The sequence below is a fragment of the Scardinius erythrophthalmus genome (genome assembly GCF_964197995.2).
Source record: "Scardinius erythrophthalmus genome assembly, chromosome: 19".
NCBI classification, from domain to species: Eukaryota; Metazoa; Chordata; class Actinopteri; order Cypriniformes; family Leuciscidae; genus Scardinius; species Scardinius erythrophthalmus.
The window spans coordinates 29,042,551-29,064,109 of NC_138239.1; the positions used below are offsets into that span (position 1 = coordinate 29,042,551).

The window sequence follows — 21,559 nt, forward strand, 5'->3', positions numbered from 1 at the left end:
CTAGAAGAGGGAACGAGTACTGCGTTCTCTGCCGTGCGTACGGTTCACTCTGGTTCGCTTCGGCGATCAAAATCAAGTGAGTCAGCCTTCTCGAGCTCCTTTTATAGAGGTAAGCCACGCCCGTTTCGGCGGGAAGTGGCGAGGAGGGCGCGAAGCGCCCTCATTGGCCTGATGTCATCTCAGGCCTCGCTCGATAGGCTTAAGCAGTTGCCGCAGAGCAGCCAATGAGCGAGCAAGCCGTCTCGCCATAGCTGTCTGCTGCTGCCGCAACGCGTTTTACATATATGAAAATTAAAGGATAATTTTTGCTTCAGTGTTTCGTGAAAAGAGACTTTTCCCGTAGCGTTTTGATAAAACGCAGTACTCGTTCCCTCTTCTAGAGAGAACCGAGGTTACGTTAGTAACCGAGTACGATTTTTACCCCCACGAGTAAAAGGTTTGACATTGCATAAATGATATTTCACTAAAATGCTTGTATTGAAATATTTTACATTCTACAGTGATAAAACTGTGCTAGATGTTAAATTTTGTGAAGGAGGGTTGCTGGGAGGGAGCCTTTAAGCTCTGTTTATGATCACTACTCGGCTATTTAGTGGTTTTCAATGTGCATAACAGTCACTGTAAAATATGTATTTTAGGAATGGGAGTGCCATATTTTGCGATATGGCGATTGGTCTATTTTTGGGCTATTTTTGATTGGCCATTGGGCTAGTTTTGTTACACAAACCTGGCAACACTAACCAGAGGTCCCTAAAATTAACATTAAAAATTGAATAATGTATTCACGGAGCCACATTGAGATCCCCATTTCTCTGGAATTGAACAGGGTCATAAAAATGCAGACTCCAAAAGAAAATCTAAAAAGGTACTTCTTGAGATACAGGCATACAAACTTTGGAGGAAAAAGTGCTTTTTCCCATTTTTGAACTGTCTCCATGCATACACAATGCAACAAGGATTGCTAAAGTCAACAGATTTTACCAACAGACCTACCAATCTCTGTGTAAAAATAAAGTAGTGATGCTGCCATCTTGCTAAAGTCATTTTCTTCCACCTGTAATTTGGTTCCAAATCACATATGAAAATAGGCCTAGTCATTTTGACCCCTCTACACAATAGTTTATAACCAAGTAAATATTCATCCATGGCATTTAATATATTGGCTTACATCGCTATTTATATTTGTCTTTCATCAGAAAAAAACTCAACAAAATCAAACATTTTAAAAGTTTCTGAAATGTGGGTTGATTCGACAGAATGACCCTTGAGTCATTCCTAAGCCCCGTTTGGATTTTCACACCAGCGCTGTGAGAGGTCAGCATTTCGTGACTCAAGTTTTGAAAGGAAGGTGTGGAATATGATTCATCATATTTCTATAAAGGACCCAAGCTACAGTGAGTTGGAAACCAGATGATGGTGTAGGTGACACTGAACTCCTCCCTTTTGCTCCTGCGCCGCGTGGAGGCTATTTTTGTCCCTCCTGTGACCGTTGGAGCGTCTCTCACTGACAGCTGACCACAGGGGCCAAATCAAAACAACGACAGCACAGCCACCAACCTGTTACAGCGCTGAGACCATATCACAACACCCTGCTGGACACATACAAGACTCTTTCCTGAAAGCAAACTCACATCCAAGGAAAAGGAGGTTTCATATTCACCTTTCTCTGTCAGACTCTGAATCTGAATGAGCTTAAGCGATATGACCTCAAATGAGGAGGACAAAGATCCTGATATTGAGCTTTTTGTGAAGGTAAGCATGAAGATAACCTTTAATGAGCTCTTTTACTGTGTTTTGTGCACTTAATCAATAGTCAGATGTCAGGAATCAATGGCAGCATTACCTTTGAAAACCAGTTCTATGCAATCTGACAAGTGTCTTGGCAGCGGTTGAGGTTAAGATGGGCGTTTGGCCCAGGATAGGACTCAAAAGGGGGCAGGTAACATTTCAAAGCAGAAACTCTGGGCTCTTCTTGAATTATTTCTTTCTTTCTATCAACACCTCATGCTCTTATTCCTCTGAAGGGCTGAAGGGAACTTCTGCTGCTTACTGTGGTTTGCTTTGCATTACGTTTTGCAGATGTGGTGACATTTAGAGAACATTTGAAATTGCTGAAAGAAAAAGAATACAAAAGTTGAGAAAGACATTATTAAAAGCACTTATAAATCAAAGAACCATCATAAGGTCAGATACTGTACTTATTCCATGTGGCGTCTCATTGCATGAGTCAAAGTTATAAATAGAGCTAATAGTGACAGAAAAACTTTGACTGGCATGTGTTTACTGCTTGATTGAGTTGCTGAATATTGTCCTTATTTGTGATGTTTTAAACTTTCACATACTGTGTTACAGACATTAATGATTCCTTAAATCATGTGTCTTCTTGTTGTGTCCTGTTACTTTACTGTGATCTGGACAATAAATCAAGCACAAAAATGTTACTGATCACAGAGATTTAGAAGTGCTCTTTTTAACTGAGCCAGTAGGTAACCACCTAGAACATTCTTTTAACCACATTTAGCAACATGCAAAAAAGCACTCTAAACACCATAGCAACAGCATAGAAATGCCCTGGTAACCAGCTTTAACTAAGAACACATTAAAATGTTCATAGAAGAGCCGGGCCACTCAGAAATCCAATAACTTATTTTAATGTTAAAATTATATTTAGTCCTTGCTCTGAAGATCTTTTATCCAATGGGAAGGTATAAAATTGGGTGGATTGAGTAATGTCAGAATAAAAAAAAAACTTCCCAGTCACATACATTAAATGTCTTGTGTGTGAGCATAACCACAGGTGTAACATTAGCAATACGTTGGACATTCGATCTGAGCCAATCAAGCGTTGAGCGTTTAACTCAGAAGGGTGTTTGAAAACTAATCTCTTTGCATTTTATCCTAGCAAGTGATAAACACATTAATTTAGGCGGCTAGGACGATGTCTAACCTAGCTCTGTTGACAGGTACAGTATGACCCAAAACCCCTTTGCTGTGGGCTAATGGGGCAGGTAATGGAATTTCCATGTATAATTTAGCTCGAGCACCGATCTGATGTCCGGCTCAGGTTACTGGCCCAGTTTAAGGACGCTATTGGATAGCTTGATCTTCTAATTTCAGATATGGAAAATTGGCACCGAATCGCATTGGTTCTTTGTATCGTGTACTATTGTTTTGAAGATTACAAATCATGTACTGAAAGGTGAATGACTTTCAGGGGTTTAATAATCTCACATTTGCACTAATTATTGAAGTATAAATAGAATTTTCCAGTTCAATATATTCTTCCATATTTTTGTGACTTGGAAATATCCACTATTCGCTCCTTTCTTTCTTTGATTTCTGCTACAAGAAACTGAAACCTTCCAAAAATGTGCATTTGGAGGGGCATTCTGCACTTTTCTCAGTGAAGATTCTTCTAAATTAAAGGCACACTTCTACACTTCTTCTCCTTGTATGTGATTGCTGAAATCTCACTAGGTTATTGGTCCAGATAGCCTTGTTCTTCTGTAAGGTAGTATCACTTATCTTGTGCGACATTATAAATTGCTACTGAAAAAAAATATAAAAAAGTATCAAGTTGAGTTGTTTGCTCAAACAGCTTCCCCCTCACTCTGTCCCTCATATGTATACCAAGATTTGGATTGTTCTAGAAAAACAGTTCTAGAAAGTTCCAGAAAGTTCTAAACAGTTCTAGAAAGTGCTATTTATAAGCAGTAACATTGGTTATATGGTTGTTCCAATCTGTAGTGACCTTTTTTATAACTTAGAGGAATTAGGGCCTTTTTCATTGTTTTTAAGCAAAAGTTCATCGATTTATGATACAGGAAATATTTTATTTCCTGTATCATAAAGTTTTTAAAAATTTAAAAAAAATTCAAAAACTTATAACCCTAATATATACATCTAAAAATGTATATTTTATACACATTTTTAATACATAAATCATTGCAAGAATTTTTATATTGCTGATCTGCAAAACAAACTTTTTTCAAAAATGTATCCTGCCTGCAAAAATACTGGTACAGGACTATTGTTCTTTGTTATGTGTCATGATTATTATATTCATACATCTTACTGTATATGATGTGAATGTATTGAGTCTGGTTTGTGTTCCTCAGGCTGGCAGTGATGGTGAAAGTATTGGAAACTGTCCTTTCTCTCAAAGGCTTTTTATGATCCTGTGGCTAAAGGGAGTCGTGTTTAACGTCACTACTGTCGATCTGAAAAGGTAATGAAATATCAATTGTTTTTTAAAATAGTTTTTTTAGTGCTGGGAAAAAAAATATTTTTCAATTATTCGTTTTTTTTTTTAAATGCGGTCAATTCGATATCTATCCTCAAAAGCCTTGAATAGATATTTTTTCCGTATTTATTTGCGCAAACACTGAACATAATATATCAGATTATGTGAATCTTATTACTAGCCTTCTCCACAAGATGTCATCCCCTTATTTACCTTGTGCGATGTTACAATGGGGAGCCTGTCATTCATTCAGTGCTTAACATGACAGATGCAGGTGCGCCTTTCAGCGTGACAGACGTTCCGGACAGATGGAACTGTCACTGTCCCGATCAGGCCAGTGCTGCATGATCACGAAAGATTATCATTTGCACCATGTTTTAAGCCTTGCCAATCTGAACAATGCGCCCAGACAGCAGCTTCGTTCTCAGACAGCGCGTGAATACCTATTGAGTTGTCTTTCTCGTCTTCTTGCACTTGAACAGACAAATTCATGCAAAATGATATCAAAATGCCCGTCTTGGCAAGTGTTCTTCTAGTAAACATAGTCTGTTATGTCAGTAATGTTAACAGTTGAGAAAGACAACGCATATGGACAGTATCAGTATATTGGATCCGTGCATTAGTCTTAAAGTGACAATAACCTAATATTCCTGCTGCCATCTGTGTTTTTAAAGTTGATCAAACAACAAAAATCTGCTCTTGACTGAATAACTTTTGTAACTTTAAAAAGGATTAATATTTAATTTATTCAGAATATGCAGCGTTGTCTTACATTTGATTACTTTATTAAATTTCTGTAGGCCTACCTGAAAACTACTGTTAAATCTAGTAAAACCAGAAAAGCACTGTTTATTTAATTTGTATCTTTGTTCTATTGTATTTTTTGTGTGTGTGTGTGTGTGTGCATTTGCTTGCAGTTTGATTATTTGTTCTTATTTTATTAATGACGGTTTACTTGTCTTTAATAATAATTCAAATTTATATTAGTTAGATACAGTGGTGTAACTTTGTTTTAAAAAGTGTGGGGGACAATACAATAATAAATGCATAAATGCAAAAACTATCTATTTTATACATTTTTTTTTGTGGTAGGGAAAATTATTTATTGAACTGAATTGAGAATCGAATTGAGATCTTGCAAATTGGATTCTACTCAAATTGGGACATCTGTATCAATACCCAGCCCTAGGGTTGCTGTACAAAATAACATGCTCTTGTAACAAATTAATAGGCATTTCTGTCACAATATCGCTTCTATCACAAAACTTTCACCAAATATTAAATCTTAAATCTTATACACTTGATATGTTTTGTCAAGATTAGAAAACATTAAAATAAATTTTGACACATTATGACACTGCCCATTAGGGGGAGGGGCCCATTAAAAGTATAAATCTCCTATATTCATGATTAAAAAAAGTTTGACGTTGTCAGATTTCCGGTAACGAAGGACCCAAAAGTAGAGAGATTCTCAGTAAAAACAATCTTTATTAATTAAGCAAAAATAACTGGTACCGAACCGTAGAGCTCAGGGCCGGTCTCAGCCCAATAGAAGAGAGAATAAATTGCAGACCAGGCAATAGTCAAAAACAAGATAATCAGTCCATAAAGCGTCTGTTCCAATAAGGGAGGAGAAGGAGAATCAGGCAGGCGAGAAGTCAACCCCAGGCGAACGGCGAGCAAACAGAGAATTAATCCAGGTCTGTGATAAGTGACAGGCAGTGGTAGTTAAAGATCGCCAACTAAAGCAGGGGAGAATGTCAGAAGTACGAGTCACTAATTGATTCTTAAAGGGGGGGTGAAATGCTATTTCATGCATACTGAGTTTTTTACACTGTTAAAGAGTTGGATCCCCATGCTAAACATGGACAAAGTTAAAAAAATTAAATTGTACGTTTGAAGGAGTATTTCTGTGCCAAAAATTGTCCTTCCGGTTTGTCACAAGTTTCGGAAAGTTTTTTGTCGAGTATGGGCATGTGTGACGTCAGCTGGGGCGGAATTTCCTTATATGGGTCCTAAGGCACTTCTCCCGGAACAGCGCGGGCGCGCACGCACTCGTAGACCAGGGCGAGAGAGCCAAAGCAGTACCTCATCAAAGCGCTCTGCTCGGCTTTTGGGAAGTCAATGTCACCAAAGAAGTGGGTTTTTAGTTGCCAGGGCAAGACAACCCTGGACAGATTCCCAAAGAACCCAGCGTTAAGGGACCAGTGGATGGAGTTTGTTTTTCCAGAGCATCAACGGAGGTTGTGCAAGACTGTTTGTTCCCTGCATTTCGACGATGATTGTTTTATAAACAAAGCCCAGATCGACGGATTTGCAGATCGTCTAATGCTTAAGGATCGAGCAGTCACAATGATAAAGGTTCGCGGTCGTGCGTTGGAACCGGGAGGTGAGTAAAACTGCTTCAAATGTCTCTGTGTGTTGTTAGCTCGGCGCGTTAGCACAGCTTTAGCTCCGCCCACACGGCCCGCCTCCAGCCGCTCGTTTTTTTCCGGAAAGACTCGGTACAGCCTATCTTTCTTTTATAAATATAATAAAACTAAAGACTTTTTGGAGATATGAAGGATGCAATACTACTCTATAGGTACTCAAGATTAACAGGAGATTGAGTGAAAATGAGCATTTCACCCCCCCTTTAAAGTCGAGACTGGGATGGGCAGTCCGCTGATCAAGGAGTTCAAACAGTCCGAGAATCCAAAAGGAACAACTGGGCAAATGACAGAGACACAAAAGAGAAAGCTCTCGTGAAAGAAACTCATGAGCAGGATAGAGTGAGCTGATTGCAGAGCGCGATCAGCTGAGAACGGCCACTATGTGCAGGAAGAAAACAAAAACAAAGAGTAGTGCCAGAGAAAAGGGACTAATCAAACCCAAGTCCTGACAGTTCCCACCTTCTAGGGACGCCACCAGGCGCACCCCTGGTCAGAGGAGAATGATGGTGATAGAATTCTGTGATGAGCGAGCGGTCCAGAATGTCTCGAGCTGGGACCCAACATCTCTCTTTCGGGCCGTATTCCTCCCAATCCACTAGATACTGGAAGCCCCGTCCACAGCATCTGGTATCGAGAATCCGCCTGACAATGAAAAAAACATTGTCTTTACGCAAGGAACATGAAAGACAGGGTGGACATGACGAAGAGGGTGCACTGAAGCTGCACTGTCACCGGACTCATGACCTTAAAGATGGGGTATGGCCCAATGAACCTGGGTGGCAGCTTAAGTGCTTGGTGAAAAGCCACACCTTCTGCCCACAGATATACCTGAGTGCTGCAGTTTTGGCAGCGGTCGGCAGCTCTTTTATTAGCCCCTTGGACTGGACCAACTGGTCCTCCTCCAGGTATGACACACTGCTGGATAAATGCCTGGACCAAGGGGACAGAAGCCTCTGCACCCTGGGAAGGAAACAGAGGAGGTTGATAACTGAGACAACACAAGAATGGGGGAAACCCAGTCGAGAACACCGGCAAGGAGTTATGGGCATACTCATACACCAGGGTGGCATGTTAGTTTGGAGTAGTGATCCCACTGCAAGATGGCAGTGCGGACCCTTTCAGGCACAAAAAAACAGACCCGCCGGCACCCCTCAGGCACCTTGACTCCGGCTAGGGCTCGCCTGACCTGGCCCTCGACACCCCAGGTGACGGCCCCCACCACTCGCCCTGAAGGCAGAATAGTATCGGGAAGAGCCACATCATCAGCAGTGTTGCCAGAATTGAGCTACTTTTGAGTTAAGTAGCCGACTAAAAATATTTCCGCGTGTTGATTTCCACCCCTGTAAGTACGATTTCGGATCGGATCCCTCCAGCCAGTGACACCACTCCTCCAAAACCTCACGCACCACCAGCAGCTCTCTGTTGCCGATGACGTAATTGTGATCTGTGGGAGAGCGACGTGTGAATAATAAGCACATGGATGCAACTTATTATCATGAGGGGATTTTTGAGAAAGAACTGCTCTGACACCCACCTCTGATGCGTCCAACTCCACCACAGACTGCCTACTGGAAAGAATTGAAGTGCTTTACAAGAGAAAGGCACCGGCCAGTCAGAGACAGCTCTTACCATTGCAGGGCCCAATCCCCTCCACTGAGATGATGGACCCCAAGTACGGAACCAACTGAGCATTAAAGGTACACTTCTCAACCTTCACAAACGACTGGTTCTCTAACAGCTGCTGTAGCACTCGCCTGACATATTGGATGTGATCTGACATGCTCAATACAATTTTTAACAATTAAGCTAAAATAACTGGCGACGAACCGTAGAGCTCAGGGCTGGGCTAAATCCAATAGAAGAGAAAATAGACCGCAGGCCATGCAATAGTCAAAAACCAGATAAGTCTGTAAAGCATCTGATCCAAGGGGAACTCAAGGAGGAGAATCAGGCAGGCGAGAAGTCAAAACCCAGGCGAACAGAGAGCAAGTGATTGTGTCCATATTTTAAAGCTTTATACTCTGCATCTAAATGTTGCTCCTCTCATCTTTTCCTCACTCCACATATTAAATAGGTCTTATACCTTCCTTTCTGCTCTTTCTTTCCTTCCTCTGACTTTAATTTCCTGACGACACACTCATTTCTGTTTCTAAAAAAGAAATTATACTAACTATAAAATAACCAGTGAATGTACATTTATTTGATGAATTTTAGTATAATTACTGAAGGTTGAAGGTCACCCACTTTACCCGAATCACACTGCCCCACTTACACATTCAGCCAAAGAGGGCCAGCATTATTTAAACACCTTTCAAGAAAACTAACAAAAATATATATATTCTTTGCATTTCATTCCTCAGCAAACAAAAACAGAAACTGTCACAATAATATTTGATTACATTTAGTGAGCAACCTTATAACCTTAAGTTAGAAATGAAAATCTTATGTCAAAGGGTTTTCTATTTCACCTTGGCCACACCCAAAAGTGTCATATTGTATCAACCAAAACTATTTTTTAAAGAAGTTGTGTCTCTTTAATGAAAGACCATTGTTGTGCTCTGTATGTGTAAAACTATTGAGCACAGTACAATGTTTTGAATTGTTTGAGTTGTTTTAGCTTATTTTATTTGCTTGTTTTATTTTATTTTAAATCGTTATAAGTCATCTTGAGGCCCCCTTGGAAGTTATCCTGTTTTAATGGGAAATGCATTAACATTGCGAAGAAAAGTGCTTTTTTAATTGGTCTGCAGAAATGATATTCTATTCTACATTGTGTAATGATCAAAATCAGAAAAATCTAAAGTTTTTCATTATTCTTCAAGGAAACCAGCTGATCTTCATAATCTCGCTCCTGGAACTCCCCCGCCATTCCTTACCTTCAATGGCGAGGTGCGAACAGACATCAACAAAATCGAGGAATACTTGGAAGAGATGCTAGCACCTCCCAAGTAGGTTGACAGGATGCTGATAGATGGATCGATTGTTTAAGTAATGTGAACAGCGTTGTTATTTTTATTTTTTTTTTCTCTTCCAAAGATATCCAAAACTGGTTGCAAAGAACAAGGAGTCAAATACAGCAGGAAATGACATCTTTGCAAAGTTCTCAGCCTACATCAAGAACACAAAGCCAGAAGCCAACGCAAGTGAGTTTAACGTCTGCTCTGTAACTTATTAGACAGGTTAAAGGAATATCTACAGCTCTTTATGCATGCTCTGCTGTCAACGGAAAAATATGGAGCCACATGTTATCCAAAGCTCATTCACATTCCGCTAGGCCTTTACAGGGATTGTCTTGACTTAAAGTCACTATATTTCTTCAGATAAAAACATTCAGCTCAAGCACATATCAAACTTTTGGCTGTGTAGGTCTGGAGAAGGCGCTACTGAAAGCTCTGAAGAAACTGGACAACTTCCTTAACTCCCCTCTCCCGGATGAGATTGATGCCGATGGTACGGGGGAGAAGTTCTCCAACCGAAAGTACTTGGACGGCAATGAATTAACGCTCTCAGACTGCAACCTCCTCCCTAAACTGCACGTAGTGAAGGTGACGTACCGCTGGGACATCTGGTGTAATTGATCACTTAGTGCAAGATAAAATACTGGTGATTCCTGAAACGCTCTAGGAGTGTCTTTTTATTGAACTGAATCCAATTTTTTGAAAGTTAAAAGTCTTTTGAACATTCCCACCATTATTGCCAGGAATGAAAGATACAGAGGGGCAAGTTGTCACACTTCGTATACTGTATGGGGTAAGTTGTCACAATGGGATCCTGTTCATTTAATAACACTGATTTGAGAAGATTACCTTTTCTGAAATATGAAAAACGGTCTAAATTAAAAGCAGTCATCTTCCACACTGTATTTTTGATTTGTTTTTCAATAAAATATCTAAAGATTCTAAAGATCTAAAGATCAAGATAGAAGCAAAATAAAGTTGTGTTTTCTATCTGCCAATGAAGTAAGAAAAATGTACTTTACTATTTACTTTACTATTTACTATTTTTTCTGACCCCATTGGCAGACATTGTTTTCTTGGTTTAAGCATAAACTCACTTAATTTTCATACTTTCTCAGAAAACAAGATTTAATATCACAAGTTATTTTGCGCCACAAGTAAATGGATCTTGATTTAAGAATGTTTAGATATTTGTATTGTAAAACAAGTCAAAAGTACTGAGTAGAAAATTATTATTAATATATTTTTTGCAGTGCACGTCATATCTACAGGTACACATAAAATTCTATTTAATGGATAAATTAAAACAATTCATGAAGCAAAGCAACATGCAAAGATATACAGCAAATTATGTTTTCCATAAAATTACAACATATAACTTAAACACATGTGACAACTTGCCCAAACCTGACATTTATTAAAATACTTTTAGGATTATTTGTTCGGAATATAAACTAGCAGTGTCAGTTGTTTAATTTCATCATTTTTTTCCTTCCCACATTTATGCAGGTGGTTTCTAAGAAATTCCGTAACTTTGAGATTCCATCAGAGTTGACTGGATTTTGGAGGTACATGCAGAACGCCTATGCACGTGATGAATTCACCAACACCTGTGCGGCAGACAGAGAGATTGAACTGGCCTATCAGGACGTGGCCAAGCGGCCGGGCAAATGAACACGCACCCAGCAATGACTCTAATAATCATATGCAAAACTAGTGAAAGAGAAAATGATTTTCCTTCAGCAGTTCTAAGCAGAATTTGCCATATTGGCTCTGTTACTTGCCCTCGTCATGCTTGTGAGTACTTCCAATGCTATCTCACGACCAATTCGTACAAATTCGTACGAGTGAGGTAGTATGAATTCGTACGAATTAGCCACCTCGTAATAATACGTATGAATTGCCGTGAGATCGGGTTGGTAGCCTACTTCCATTACTATTGCCATTATGTTTACTGACTGTAAGTGACATAAACTGCTCTATTAGTGCCGCTATCTATGACGGTCTAGAAAAAACACTGTGCCACTGTTTCTACAACTTTTAAGGGTGGGATGGTGATTCTATTCATTTAAAGCCCTTTGCGTTTTTGTGTTGCATAAATTATTTTTGCTAGCTTTTGAAACAGTAGCCTGATATAAATTTGTGCTTTATCTGAGAGTACTATATGTAACAGTATTTATTATCAAGTCAAGTCACCTTTATTTATATAGTGCTTTTTACAATTCAGATTGTTTCAAAGCTGCATATCATGGTTAATGTTTGAAAATTTCTGAAGGAGAAAAAAGTGATCATGAAAGAATTACATTTCTTTAGAATTGACTTGAAAACAATTCTATTTAGGCACACAGCCCCACCTAGTGGTGAACTTAATAAAACTGAGCTATTTAAATTGGCCTAATTCTGCAGATGATATACACTGCTCGCCAAAATAAAAGTCACTGTTTGGTTTGGCGCTGTTGGTAGGCAAATGCTTCATTATTGCAGTGATTATTATGTTTCTAGCATGTTATATGTTTGGCAGCAGTTCTTCTAAACCTAACTGATGGATTGTGTAGCTTTTCATTTCTCAAGCAACCCTGTAGGAAGGCACAACATGGCCATATTCCAGGATGACAATGTCAAGATTTATCAGACTCAAGCTGTGAAAGAATGGTTGGGAGGGAGCATAAAGAATCATTTTCACACATGAATTGGTACCTCTGAATCTTAAATTCATTGAAAGTCTTTGGGATGTGCTGGAGGAGACTTTACAGAGTCCTGGACGCTTGTATTCTCAATACAAGATCTTGACCAAAGATTGATGCACCTCTTGACGGAAACATCACAACATTTATTTCCATCAAGAGGTTCCATCAACATTATTTCCACTAATTCATGTGTGAAAATGATTCTTCATGCTCCTTCCAACCATTCTTTCACAGTTTGAGTCTGATGAATCTTGACATTGTCCTCCTGGAATATGGCCATGATGTGTCTGCCTACATGGCTGTTTAAGAAATGAAAAATTACACACTCCATCAATTAGGGTTAGAAAAACTGCTGCCAAACATATAACATGATAGAAACATAAGATTAATCTGTTTCTATTATCAAATTAATGCCATCACACAAAATAGGCACATGTTTAGGCCCTGCCTGGAATTTTCATATATTTGAACTCTCATGGTCTCTTGAAAGAAATATATATATTTTTATAAAGCTTGTGATGCCTCTTTTGTTTGGTCACACATGTGTTTTACTGCAAGATGAATATTTCAAGGTGAAAAAGACGTCGTCGATTACCACAGACATTCGACTTGTCCCTCCGCTACGATGGAATTCAAATAAGAAAATAGATTATATTTCCAATACAAAAAATGTGTATCATGTGATCTGTAAAGTTAACCGAACTCGTCCTTGTAGCTGCGGAACTGCTTTTCTAGTCGGATATTCGCGTTTAATGAAGCTCTTTTGTGAGACAGTTACCGCGTTTATCGACACAGCTTAGTAAATCATTCTACACGTGCATTTTTAATTGTTGTGTAGCTCTACGTTCAAAACCATTTTTGTGTATTGCCCCATAGACTTGCATTGTAAGAAAACGTGATTTTTGTTTTATCTGAGTTAGTCACCATTTATCTTCAGTGGCATGGATATGTTACATGTTCTGTAGAGTTTATTTTGTATTGAACCAGCCTAAAACCTGTTGTTCTGTCAAGATGACTGTCTTGATGTTTTTAGAGGTGTTTTGGCCACTTGTCAGGCTGGGCGATCATATAACTAGCTAAACCAGTCGAACACCAGCCTTGCCAGGTTAAAAGTAAACCACATTAAAACATGTTAAGCTGATTCAAGGTTTTTGTTGTTGCTGTTGGGTATTTCCCCCAGCAGGATAAATATTAATATGAATTAATATTCATTTACACACCATACCTTGAATAACGCTGCAGTTGGTAACATATTCATATGGCATAAATAACTTGGCGTGGTTACAACCGAACATCTGCTCAGTTCCAACAACTGGATACAATGTGAGACGCTTAAGATAATATTTCATGAAAACCAAATGGTCACCCTCTATCAAACTGTCAAATGCGTGTGAAAAAAGCTGTCATTCCATCTGATTTCCAGCACATGCGATGTCTGGATGTCAGGTTTAGCTGGCAGCAGTATAATATTGCTTCAGTATTAAACAAGCATGGAGATCAGATTGGAACACATGCCGAAACAGGAGAGGTTTTCCTCTGGTAGCTCAGGGCCGCTCGGCCTCATGGGTTTTAATTACCCTACGTCCTGTTGTGAAAGCCCTTTCAGCATCTTCGAGCCGTCCAACACATTTCTTTCACTGCAAATTTAAACCATCTGCATTTATGTCTGCAGTCTTTATTTGGGCAGTGGGGCAAAGGGCCGGTCAAACATGCGCTTTGCTCCTTAAATGCTTCATTAAATTTTGCACCTATCTCGATGAAATGTCCTGCAGTCATAAAGGTCGGGTCGACTCGCTCACATCCCAAGCATCAACTCACCAAACACCCAATCATCTGTCTTCAGATGAAAATCCTTCTCCAACACACGTTTATTTCCCCAAACAACAGTATTCTCTGTGAGGAAAACAACATCTGTGTCAAAATCTGTGTTTTTCCAAATTTATTTAAAAAAAATCTGACTTGCAGTTTCCAATAAACTTGCATTGGCTTATTTTTAGTCACTTCGTTCAGCTTGATTGATGAGATTGCATTCAATTGGGTATCCTTATTCCATGTACTCATGGCTACAGTATACATCTGTATATATATATATATATATATATATATATATATATAGCCAGAAAAATTGACTTTACCATGATGATGCTCATGCCACTCCAATTTACAGTTAATGTTGGAGTTTTGCAGTTTCTCCATCCAAATATCTCATTCATGATTGCTTTTCCATGTGTAGATTGAGGTTTCCAAACTTCTGCATGTTAAAGCGACACTAAATTTTGTCCATTTCAAAAAATAAATAAAAATAAAGGGGTCATGAATTGAGAAATCAGATGTTCCATTGATCATTTGACATAACACGTCAATGTACTCTAAAAATATCCTGTAAGTTTCAGAACTCAAGAATTCCTTGTGAGTCCAAAAACACCTATTATTGAAACCAATCTGCCCAAATGTCTCGTTTTGGATTGTGTCACATTATGACGTAATATTGCGACAAAAGACAACCTCTGCAGAAGAAAATCTATGCCTACATCTACATCGTCTCTTTAGCCCCACCCACTGATTTATGCATGTCATGTAGTAGTAAATACGAGAGAGATGCAAACACAGGATTACTTCAGCAACAAGAACATAGAGATGCCTCTGAGGATTACAAGATGTTTTGAAAAGCCTAGTTGTGGGAAAACACAGTCTTAGCATTGCCTTACTTGTGATCCTAACATTAAGAAAGCGTGGATGAACTTTATTTTTTAACGCAGTTTCAGATCACGTCAGTTAGACACTGTTCGTTTGTTCGCTTCATTTGACTGCGGATTCATTTTTAAACAAGACACCATTTGGCCCAGGCTTTTTAGGGTGTGTTCACACTTGGCACGTTTGGTTTGATTAAAACGTACTCAGGGGCGATTGCTCTATTAGTGCGGTTCATTTGAATAAGTGTGAATGCTGCCACCAAACCCTGATATAAGCCACCAAATAAGCGGGCCGAGACCGCTAAAAAGATAGATCTCGCTCCGCTTCCCAACGAATTCTGGTGCGGTTCGAATGAAATATGAATGCAACACCGACCAATTACATGTATACGAATCAAAAACGGGACATAAAAAGGACATAATGCTCAAGCATGCCTATTATTTCTAGTCATAGTCGCGATGCCACAGTTCGGTACAGGCATCAGAACCGCATCTCCTCACAGCAGATCTTACTTTGTGTGTGTGACGGAGGGATTCCTGCCGCTGTTTTGACTCCTTTACACATTTTATTAGCTCATCACGAGTTCTCAGCTCCATCATAAGCCATCACATGTAGGCTACGCACATAAAACGAGTGCATTTAGCCCGGCACACAGCATTGTTTTGGATGTTCGGTAAGTTCCGCCGCGAAATATACATAGTAAAAGCCAACCAATCAGGTTGTGAACATATCCCTATGCCTTTAGGTTCGGTGTTAAAATGCACTAAGGTCCCGACCAAGTGAACCAAACTACAAGTGTGATCACACCCTTAGAGAGATGTGCAGAGCTGACTATATTGAATCCAACAGTTATGTTTCAACACAAGTGTGAGGAACAATGTTTGTACTATGTGTCACTATTGCTTTGTTTGTTACAGATCGTTTGATATATTGAGTATTTATACTGTTGCTCCCCAGTCAAACTGTGAATATCCTAGTTGTGAATGTGATAGTTGTGATTTGCTGTTCTTTCTTTTGCTTCTGCATTAATGTGGTTAATGTGTTGGATTTATCAGATACGGATGAAAGCACATAGAGAATGCTGCTTTTGTTATTGTTTCCATCTAAGCCTTTCTCTGTTATCCTGAATAAAAGCTTCAGTGAGCAACATCTTCTGTTTTTTCACGAGTAAGACATTACAACATGTTTCATTTATCGAAAAGGATGAACGATGAATAGCCTAGAATGACTGTGAGTGCGACAAACGATGTTATATTCATTCATAATTCATTTTACACAAAACACTGTAAGTAAGTATCATGCCAACTATAACTGTGCTAATTCCAAGTACTACTCATAAAGAATATGTGGTGTGTAACAAGATATTTTTCAACATTAGAAATGTTCAAAACAATTCTACACGTGTAATGGCGAGGAAGATGAAAATTATTTTAAAATGCACCTTACCCAATCATAGCAGTGGGCGTTTACTTCCAAGTCTTGAATGCAGCATGTCTATCAAAACAGAGTGTTTGAAAGAGAGGGTCAAAAACAGGATAGAAAATAGCCGATTACTTCTAAAGTAGGATGTTTTTTTAATATAAAAATCTTGATAACATTATTAAGTGGACCTCAGAAAGCATTATAAAAAGGCAGTTAAACTGTGGTTTTGCCTTACCCTAAATTACAATGGTAAGCCTATTATTTCTAATTTGGGATGAATTTTTCCCAGGAAACTGCACACTTCTGTCATTCGGTTGTGAAAGTTTGACATACCCATCAATAAAGGAATGAAGATCAGGTAATACTATATTCTGTGGAAGGTGTCATAGTACTGTACCGATTGTTTGCAAGTGAGTTTGCAAGAAAAAAGGGAAAGCGACAGTAACCAAAATAAAACTCAGCATTGTTAGCATAGCATCATTTTAAATAGCCTAGCCAAGCTATAACAGTTTACACCATTTTAGAGGGGTGGTTGATAATGATTTCACTTTTTTAACTTTAGTTAGTGTGTAATATTGCTGTTTGAGCATAAACAACATCTGCAAAGTTCCAACCCTCAAAGTTCAAAGCAAAGGGAGATATTTTATTTTACACAAATAGCTTTTTAAGGACTACAACGAAACCTAATCCTGACACAAAAGTGAGCTTCTTCACAGGTTAGTGACATCACTAACACTAAAATTTACATATCAGGAACACGATTTATAGATTATCATGACAGAATATGCTAATCAATGACTAGAAGATAGTTAACTCCACATCAGCTACATAAATTCATCAACTAACCATTTAGAAAAGTCCTGATGCATTCCTTCCTGAATCTCTCCATCTTTGCCCAGCTAAAAGTTTTTGAAATTTTCAGTGCGGGTCTGAGTGAGGTAATCAAAGATGCTATGAGCATTTGAAGCTCCGCCCTCTGTGCCGGGATTAGCAGCTCATTTGCATTTAAAGGGGCACACACAAAAACGTTTCCCCTCAAAAAGTGACAATTTTAACATGCTATATAAAAATATCTGTGGGGTATTTTGAGCTAAAACTTCACATACACACTCTGGGAACATCAGAGACTTATTTTACATCTTGTGAAAAGGGCAGTATAGGACCCCTTTAACTTATCAGATATAAATAGCAATAGGGAGAGTAAAGTTTAATATGTGGCCTGAATAAAGTGTGCATTTAAACTTGTTTTGCATTTCATCTCGAATGCATTTACACTTGGTCCAGGTCTAGATAATTGTCTGATATGTTAAATGCATGAAGTGTATGCTTAAATACCACCATAGAGACTTTTGGGTGGGCTATTTTACCTCGGACTAGTAAGCAACCACCTAGCAACCGCACAGCAACGTGCTGACAACCACTCAGAACACCTCTGCGACCACATTGCGAAGCCCTGGCAGATGCTCTAGCATCACATAAGTGAGTTTATCCCTCACATGTTCTTCAGGAAATATAACAAAATCTAAATTTTACAGTGTTTACAATAACTGGAGTATATTTTATTTTGACAGAAACTCCAGTAACTGTGTTTGGTTGGAAGAAAGCAAGAATGATACCATTACAGTACTGGAAGAATCACATTATATATCCTAAAACCGGCAATTACGTGTGAGAAAATGAGTCTTTTCCTGAATGCTTCTACCTTTCTTGAAGGGTGTCAAAGCAGCGGTAGACGCCGACCTCATTACTCACTTCCCACCTGATTTAACTTACGCTGAAGTGGCAATTGCATTTTCATAGCTCAAAACCAAAAAGTAATCTAAAGCAGAGCCCACTCCATGGACACTGCCAACACGCCACGCAAGAGGCATGCGATTCCTCCACAACTCGGCTTGGATCACCAACATCAGAGGATTTCAGGGCAGTAAAGTCAAGGCAACCTGTAGTTCACTCAGACCGTTTTATCAAAACAAGCGTTTGCTTGAGTCTTATAATTATAGGTTAACGCACAGAGTTGGATTCAAGCATCGCTGCGCAGTAATATCCTTTGAGATCTTGTTGGATTTGTGACTGTGAATCGGTCTTGCATCAGTGACATCGCCTGGGCTCTAAATGATACCAAATGTTGAAGTTTGCCCCTATTTCAAACAGCGGGGTAATTGTGGGTACGCATCAGTCAGATCTTGATTTAGACTTCAATGCTGTCTGTCTGCACCTCATGAAGAGATCCAAGAGGTTTCACATTTTATGGTGGAAAATTAAAAAGTCTGCATGCTGAGAGTGTATGAAATGCTGTTTGGTATTGTTTGCTTTGGTAGAAATATGTTTTTTTGTCCATCGCCAACTTGCCTTTGGGATTTTGGGATACCAATTTGCTGCATACCCATTCTTCTGTCTACTTAAAGTTTCCATCTTGCTTTATATACAGTATATACGTTATGCTTTCATGTGTTCCCCATCTGTCCATCTCAGTGTTTAGATCTGCATCCCAATATAATTCATTTCAGTGGAAAGCTTGAAAGGCATGGTTCACCCCAAAATTTAAATTCTGTCAACATTTACTTTAGTCTAATGTTGAGCCATACTTGTATGACTTTCTGATTTCTATATAGGAATGCAAAAGGAGATATTTTGTGAAATGTTCAAGCCTCTGTTTTCTTTATCAGTGAACTAACACTAAAATCATATAAAAAGTTACTTGAAATAAATTAAAATATATATTAAAAATAATCGTAAAAAGAAAAAAAAAAGACTAAAACTAACGGTAACACTTTACAATAAGGTTTCATTTGTCAACAGTTGATGTATTAACTAACATTAACTAACAATGCATTTGTTACAGTATTTATTAATCTTTGTTAATGTTAGTTTATAAAAAATACAGCTGTTCATGTTAGTTCACAGAGCATCAACTAATGTTAACAAATACAACCTTTGATTTTAATTAATGTGTTAGTAAATGTTGAAATTAATATTAAATTATATTGAATTAATATGAACTAAGATTAATAAATGCTGCAGAAGGATTGTTCATTCTTAGTTCATGTTAACTAGTTAACTAATGTTAACTAATGAACCTTATTGTAAAGTGTTACCAAACTAACTAAAATGAAAATGAATTCAAAATACCAATAAAAATGTAAAAATATAACAATGACACAAAAAACCGAAAGCATATAGTAAACGAGACAAAAAGCTCAATAACAGTAGTTCATACAATTTGTTCTATATTTCTAGTCATTAGATAGCATTGCTTAAGAAATGGACTGAAATTTCCCTTATGAGGAGTCAGAAGACTTGAAAAAAAGTACAAATATACCTTTATGGTGCTTTTTATGTCCTTTCTGATGTGAAACCAAAACATTCCATCAAAATGCTTGTGTGATATCATCTTAACACCTCGATCTATATCATCTTTTTCAGTCAGTGTAAACAGCTGCCACCTACTCTCAGTACGTCACTGTATCGCTGTGAAGAGCGCGGATGACCCCTCTGTGGTTTTAATCTGAGCCGTCCAGCTCTGAGCGCAGGGTTCCAGCCGTGTCAGGCCCCGCTGCATGCTGGGAAGATTGAGAAGGTGAGAGTGATGAGGTGGAACAGTGTCACTCACACACGTGTGTTTGTTTAGGGTTTGGCACTCTGCAGCTTCCAGCCAAGGTGTCAGAATGAGCCTCACTTCTGTTTCACACGTCCTTTTTCTGAAACTAGAGTCCATGTCAAGCAGGGCTCGAGAATAATGATGAAAGTGTTGATGCAGGTTCTTACGTTTCGTGTTGTCATAACATCAAACTTTAGTCAATACCAGTAAAATGTCGTTTTTCCAACTAATATGACCATGATAAAGGTAATGATCATGTTTTTTTTAAATAAAAAAAATTACACAATATATATATATATATATATATATATATATATATATATATATATATATATATATATATATATATATATATATATATATATATATATATATATATATATATATATATATATACAGTGCAATGCATAAGTGAATACACCCATGCTAAAGTTGACTAAAAAGAGGAATAAAAAAATCATATTTTGGAAATTGAACTTAATGCCTTAATTTAAAAAATTAGGAAAAATCCAACCTTTAAGGACACCAATTTTCTTTGTGAATGAATAATGTATCGTAAATAAATAAATGTTCTTCCTTAAAATACATGGTGCATAAGTGAGTACACCCCTATGTTAAATTCCCATAGAGGCAGGCAGATTTTTATTTTTAAGTATTTTTTTTTTTTTTAAATTTAGGATACTATGCATCCTGATAAAGTTCCCTTGGCCTTTGGAATTAAAATAGCCCCACATCATCACATAGCCTTCACCATACCTAGAGATTGGCATGGGGTACTTTCCATAAGATCATCTCTCAATGCAAATCAAACTAGCTATTAGGCTAACTAAAATAAAACCATGCCAATCTCTAGGTATGGTGAAGGCTATGTGATGATGTGGGGCTATTTTAATTCCAAAGGCCAAGGGAACTTTATCAGGATGCATAGTATCCTAAATTAAAAAAAAAAAAAAAACTTAAAAATAAAAATCTGCCTTTCCTCTTTTTAATCAACTTTAGCATGGGTGTATTCACTTATGCATAGCACTGTATATATATATATATATATATATATATATATATATACAAAATGTGTCAAAGTAAATAATATTTTCTAGGGATGCATGATATATCGGCCACCAGATTGCTATCGGCCTATATATGATTATTTTTTTATGTTATCGTTATCGCTAAGAAAATTTGGCCGATATTAAAGCCGATAAATAATGTATTTTTCCTCCAGCTGAGACACTTCAGATGCGCACCTTTCGCGATGATGGTTTTAAATTTTTTTGAAAGATGATTGAAAATCACTTCAAAAAGGAAAATACAGTTCAGTGCAACATGCAGCGCAAGTCTGTCATACATAAAATTATAATGAGGACATTATAATTGTGTTTGGGTTATGGCTTTTAATGGTGAGACTTTTGTTTTTGTAATCAGGCTCTCAAAAAATATATAATATAATATAAATTTGGATTTAGATTTATCGGCGAATATATCGGTTATCGGCTTTCAAATATAAAGAATTATTGGTTATGGGTATA

At 37.9% G+C, this 21,559-nt stretch overlaps 2 protein-coding genes across 7 annotated transcripts in view; one reads left to right on the plus strand and one right to left on the minus strand.

Annotated features, from left to right (window-relative positions):
• The window catches only part of LOC308707816 (chloride intracellular channel protein 5-like), a 28,715-nt gene extending 16,631 nt beyond the window's left edge, over positions 1-12,084 (plus strand). The window contains exons 1-6 of one of the 2 annotated variants that reach the window (XM_081394484.1): positions 1,613-1,752; positions 4,119-4,228; positions 9,498-9,623; positions 9,712-9,818; positions 10,042-10,220; positions 11,142-12,084. In XM_081394484.1, coding sequence (XP_081250610.1) covers positions 1,687-1,752; positions 4,119-4,228; positions 9,498-9,623; positions 9,712-9,818; positions 10,042-10,220; positions 11,142-11,306 — 753 coding nt within the window. In that variant the 5' untranslated portion in view covers positions 1,613-1,686 and the 3' untranslated portion in view covers positions 11,307-12,084. Of the gene's footprint in view, positions 1-1,612; positions 1,753-4,118; positions 4,229-9,497; positions 9,624-9,711; positions 9,819-10,041; positions 10,221-11,141 lie in introns of those variants that run through there. The other variant, XM_081394485.1, reaches the window with a different exon arrangement.
• On the minus strand, positions 1,142-17,418 carry LOC308707817 (uncharacterized protein). Of its 5 annotated transcripts, none has more exons than XR_014032222.1 (6): positions 17,282-17,415; positions 16,460-16,507; positions 14,138-14,212; positions 7,504-7,635; positions 7,135-7,317; positions 1,142-2,111 (listed from the first exon to the last, which is right to left on the minus strand). XR_014032222.1 is itself a non-coding variant. In XM_081394487.1 (5 exons), exons 2-5 carry the CDS (start codon positions 16,465-16,467, stop codon positions 2,003-2,005), a joined length of 432 nt encoding a protein of 143 aa, XP_081250613.1. In that variant the 5' UTR covers positions 16,468-16,507; positions 17,282-17,415; the 3' UTR covers positions 1,747-2,002. The 5 variants fall into 5 exon arrangements, 3 of the variants coding, with proteins under 3 accessions (XP_081250613.1, XP_081250612.1, XP_081250614.1); XR_014032223.1 differs by lacking the exon at positions 1,142-2,111 and adding an exon at positions 5,714-5,945; XM_081394487.1 differs by lacking the exon at positions 14,138-14,212 and having other exon boundaries at positions 1,747-2,111.
• Between the last annotated feature and the right edge of the window lie 4,141 nt (positions 17,419-21,559).